At 52.8% G+C, this 5,019-nt stretch overlaps 2 protein-coding genes across 6 annotated transcripts in view; one reads left to right on the top strand and one right to left on the bottom strand.

The window, feature by feature from the left end:
* The window catches only part of CATSPER2 (cation channel sperm associated 2), a 24,166-nt gene extending 21,326 nt beyond the window's left edge, over nt 1-2,840 (bottom strand). For all 5 annotated transcript variants that reach the window (XM_023757590.1, XM_023757589.1, XM_014459530.2 and 2 more), the window contains exons 1-4: nt 2,653-2,840; nt 2,025-2,171; nt 1,335-1,508; nt 1,075-1,143 (exon numbers count right to left, since the gene is read on the bottom strand). In XM_023757590.1, the coding sequence (XP_023613358.1) occupies nt 1,075-1,143; nt 1,335-1,508; nt 2,025-2,169 (388 nt within the window). In that variant the 5' untranslated portion in view covers nt 2,170-2,171; nt 2,653-2,840. The remainder of the gene's footprint in view (nt 1-1,074; nt 1,144-1,334; nt 1,509-2,024; nt 2,172-2,652) is intronic.
* Nucleotides 2,841-2,989: 149 nt separating this feature from the next.
* Nucleotides 2,990-5,019, top strand: part of PDIA3 (protein disulfide isomerase family A member 3) — a 25,103-nt gene continuing 23,073 nt past the window's right edge. The window contains exon 1 of the mRNA XM_006093108.2: nt 2,990-3,276. Within this exon, the coding sequence (XP_006093170.1) occupies nt 3,110-3,276 (167 nt within the window). The 5' untranslated portion in view covers nt 2,990-3,109. The remainder of the gene's footprint in view (nt 3,277-5,019) is intronic.

Consider the following 5,019-nt stretch of genomic DNA (forward strand, 5'->3'; position numbering starts at 1 on the left):
CCATTTCTGTCATGTTTTTTTGTCTCTGCATTTTTTATGCTTTCTTGGTGCACCCCCTTGTGGTCTTTGTGCGCAGTCTTATTGTAGTTAAGCCTTTATTGTTGTTGGCAATACGGGGGGGGGGGGGGGGGAAATGACCTCCAGGGTAACTGGGTATGAGAGTCAGCTGTGTCTGCCGTGGGAGAGCTTCTGTGCTGAATTTCTAGGGCGGTGCTAATCTAGCCTTTGCCTGAGGCTATCCGGCAAATGCCTCTGTGCAGGGCTTGGATGGGGCGGGTCCCAGGGGATCTGCAGGGCCTGCAGAGCGAGCAGTTATGGCTGCTCTCAGTTCCGTCCCCAGCGGCTCTGCAACCGCTGCAAACCTCGGAGAGAAAGCTGCCTTCCTGCTTCTCCCGTTTGAGTCTGGGTCCCTAGAGACTAGCCCAGATCTGGAGCTCAGAGTCTGAAACTCCCTCCAGATTGAAAACAACTGCGCCCTCTGCCGCCGGCCCGCTCCACATGCACTCCGCACCTTAGTATTTCACTTCAGCACTGTGCCTCCTCTGAGTCTTGTATGGTTTCCTCTTTCCTCCTAGTTGTAGAACTTCCACTCAGCCAGCCTTCCTGTGGTTCTGGATGATGTCCTGTCCGTTCCGTCTTTTAGTTGTATTTTTGAAGTGGTTGTTCGAGGCAGCAAACTCCCGCGTTAACCTATGCCGCCATCTTGGTTCTCCGAGTTTTCTTATTCGTACTTAATCTTTCTATATATACTTATAAAAATGTAAATATTGGATCACTCACTGATAGGCACCAATATTTCTAATAGGAAAGTTTAATTCAAACAAATGTAAACTAAACTGACACAAGAAATATAACCAGTCTTCCCATCTCCAGTTCCTTGTTGAGTCTATTACACCCTACCTCTAAGTGTTGAGACTACCTTATATCGACTACACTCTCAAAAGCCCTCCAAATGTATCTAGATCTTAGCAGTTTGCCTATCACAATTCAAATAACATTAAAAATGTAAAATAATCAATTTAAAGGAAAAATGACTTCCCCCTACTTACTCTTTCACTCAATGTCAATTCTTACCTATTTCAACCATCAGTACAATTGCATTCAAAATTATGAGGAATATGATGAAGTTTGTGAAGAGAGGACCTGTTTTCTCTTAAGGAAACATATAGTGGAGTTCTTTGACTCATGCAGGTGAAATAATAGGGGCAAGAATAGAACCAGTGAGACTGAGAAGGAAATGGAGTTTGGAAAGAGAAAAATAAAGTCGTAAGGCTGATGGTGAGGCAAGAAAAAGAGTAAAGCCCTGGGATAAAATGAGTAGTATGAAAGGATACACTCAAGGACCCATCCAGCCCACAAAGAAAGAGGTGGCCTCCAACAGAAGCGCACTTCAAACTTGCTCATCAGTCTTTGGCTGTGCGTAATCCGTCCTTCACGACGAGGCTTTAGGGAGAAGCGCACAAGCTGGTGTTGATCTCCTAACGTCATTTTCTTCTGATAGTCAGGATCTACACCAAAAAAATTAAAAAAGGGTCAGTAGATAATTATAAAGAGAAGTTTGAGAGGCAAGAAGGTATGAAGCGCAGGTAGGCTTGGGGGCAGGAATACTGATTACATAAAGGGGCACCCTCGTGGTGGGTCTTGCCTTGCTGCTCCTTCTCACACAACTAATATTAGTTTGAAGAGCTAATGTATTGCTTATGATCAATACTGTCCATGCCCAAGAATAAAGACAGCAGGTCCAACTCTCTACGTTTTAAATGTCTTTGGTAAAAACTTCCACAACAATCAGGGCTGGTAGGCCTAAAAGTTAGTAGCATGGGTTTTATCACCTGGATCCAAATAATTTTATTTTTAAAACCTTTGATTTATCAATTTATCAAGTTTGGTGTGACCTCCGAACTAACAACCATCTCAAACTCCCCTGCATTTTCCACCCTTAAAATTGTCTGTCTGCTGCCCATGCTTTGGAGGGTGTGGATGGGAGTCTTAAGATTCTCCTTGGGAAGAGACAGGCTGCTGACCAACGATCTCTCGGATGATGTGCCGTGGCACAGCTTGGCTCACGCCTTGCAGATGCTCGATGAGAGAGAAGGTATCGATGAGCCGAGAACGAATGGCATCAGCCCTGGGCAGCTGCATGTGTCCCTCGGGGTTGTAAGTGGCCATGTCTGTTAAGACAATGGAAAAATCACCTATCATTTCATTCTCGGAGTTGCATCCAAGATCAGGGGTCTTCTTCCCCTCCTCCCACTCTCTTTGCCCTTAAGAATACAAACACATTGTAACAAGACTCAAGGTTTTTTGGGGGGTTTTTTTGGAGACAAAAGGCGCCAGGAGTCCGAAGAGGCTATTGCACCGTTGACAAAGTGGCCGGGCACCTTCCCTTGTGCGGCGGCATCTCTAATTCAGAGCAGCAGCCACAAGGGTCGGTAGGCTCCCCCGGGGTTGGACAAAGAGGAGTTCGGGCACCACCTGGACCCCGAAGGAACCAGGCAATGCAATGACGTGGCGCAGTGGGAGGGCTCGCGGCTGCCCCCGAAACAGAAAGCAAGTTCAGAGGAACCGGACAACGTGCCACAGCCTGACATTTGGGTCACGTGTCGGGTCCCAGCGCCGCTCCCGCTCCCAACTTCCGCCGGCGGGCCTCACCTCGGCCCGGGCCCCGCCGCCCACTCGGCCCCGACTTCTCGCCTCCACCTCCGCTCCGGCGTCCCGAGCTCGGCGGTCCCCCCACCCGGTGAACGCGTTCGGGGTCGGCCCCCCGCAGGACCGCGACCCCTTCCCAGCTCCGCCCGCACCCTCCCGAGTTCCGGCTCGCCCGGAGCCCAGCTCCGGTCCCCGCCCCGGCTCTGCCCCTCCCGCCCGGACGCCCGCCGCCAGGCCCCGCCCCGCGCCCCGGCCACCCGGCGGTTACCGGCTGGTCCCGCCCGCCCGACGCCAGCGCCGCGCAGCCAATCGGCGGCTGCCACACTGCGGCCCGAGCCGGGCGGGGGTGGGGACGTCCGGCTGCAGGTCCGCCTGGGCTAGACGCGTGAGCACCGGCCGAGGGTGCGCGGTTGCAGGTCCGGTCCCCGCAGGCTCCGCCGAGTCCCGACCCTCCGCCGCCATGCGCCCCCGCCGCCTCGCACTGCTCCCGGGCGTGGCGCTGCTGCTGACCGCGGCCCGCTGGGCCGGTGCCTCCGACGTGCTGGAACTCACGGACGACAACTTCGAGAGTCGCGTCTCCGACACGGGCTCCGCGGGCCTCATGCTCGTGGAGTTTTTCGCCCCCTGGTGAGGCCACTGAGCCGGGAGGGGAGGGGAGGGCGGGCGGGCTGGGCCGGGTCTGGCCCGGGCCGGGCCCGGGGACGGAGGCCCGGGAGCGGTTGGGCCTGCGCGGCGCCGGGCCCTCCCCCCTTCCAGCGGCCCGGCTGCGGCCGGGGAGTTTCCCAGCCCCGGGGAGCCGAGGTACCTCGTCGAGAGCCGAGAAGTGGGTGCCGATCGCCGCGGGGCGAGACCCGAGAAAGAAAACCCCGAAGGAGGCCCCTCTCGCGCGGGGCCACATCCTGATCTCGTGCGCTCGCGGCACTTCCTATTTGCAGGGGGGTTTAGCCACCCCCGGCCCCACGGTGATGGGCGCCTTGGCAGTTTCTGGGCGGTCAGTGTGAATGGTCTCCCTGCTGCAGACTAGGCATCCCGAGGCCTTTCAATGGAAGGTATCGTGTCCCCGAGTGCAGAGGTCCCGGCTGCCGGGGTGTTTCCTTCCTCCTGGACCCAGGCCCCGCAGCCAGGCGATTCTAGCCAAGGTCACTCGGTGGCTGCAGAATGGCCCGAAGTGCGTTCTCGGGGGGAGCCATTATTTTGTCCATCGCATGGTGCACACTTTCTCCATTACGCTGATCACTTACTTCCCAGCAGCAGCAGAATCCGGTCACACACACACACACAAAAAGAGTAGGTGAACAAGAGTGATTTCGTCAGAACCTGCCTAAATTGTCCGTTTTAATTAGGATTTTTTTTAAATGCCAAAAACTCCAATTAGAAAGTAACCAGTATTGGAGGAATACTCCATTGCGGGGGGATTTAACTGAACAAGGGTTTACATTTCTTAGGCTAGAACTAAGTTTAGATAAAAGACTGGAGGTGGGGGTAGGGTAGGGAACGAATAGGATTTCTGACCCAGTAATAAATCTGAGTTTCCTTTTTTGTGTAACCCCCAAGCCTTTACCACAGAAAACAGTGATTATCTTAACACATGAGATAGCTCATTCTATCTATACCAATTCACAGTACTTAATTTTTCCATCCCCGCCACAATTACCCTTAATTAAAAACTACCTTTATCCCAAAGTATCAGTAAAACGAAGCATAGCTTTCACTTCTAACTCTGATCTTCACTGCAGGTGCTCCACTGACTTGTTGAGGGTTACTAGAAGTCCTGTAGTCGGTGAAGATCACCTAGAACAGTGGTTCTCAACCTTGGCTGCACATTAGAATCACCTGGGAATCCGAGGTGATTCTAATGTGCAGCCGAGGTTGAGAACCACTGACCTAGAAGGATGTGCTAAAGGCAATGAATTTGGTTTTAGCTTGTGACAAATTTTGTGTCCAGGGCATTCCTATGGCTAACTGGCAGTACTGAGTACACATCATAGGCTCATCTTTAGACTCACATTCTCTCTTAGAAACAACTCTTCCCAGCCATATAACCGTGCTGCTAACTTTAAGGGGTTGTCCCTTTCCTTAGCATGGCTGGATAGAGTTGTTTCAAAACTGGGTAGTGCTTTAGTGACTGCAGAGATCAACATGAAGTGAGTTGCATGGAGAACTGTGAGCAGTCAGACTGGGTTAAAGCATATTTTTCGCAATGTTGTTATAGATTTATGCGGAGGATGGGGAAGGAGAAGAACATCAACGGTGCTCAGACCAGGACAAACGAGACCTGGCTGCGCACTGATGGACGAACCTTTGGTGCTAGACCGAACTCAGCAACGCGCAATGAACGGACTAGGCGGATTGTTTTCCACTCAAGGCGTC

Source organism: Myotis lucifugus, unplaced genomic scaffold (genome assembly GCF_000147115.1).
Source record: "Myotis lucifugus unplaced genomic scaffold, Myoluc2.0 scaffold_109, whole genome shotgun sequence".
Classification (NCBI taxonomy): domain Eukaryota; kingdom Metazoa; phylum Chordata; class Mammalia; order Chiroptera; family Vespertilionidae; genus Myotis; species Myotis lucifugus.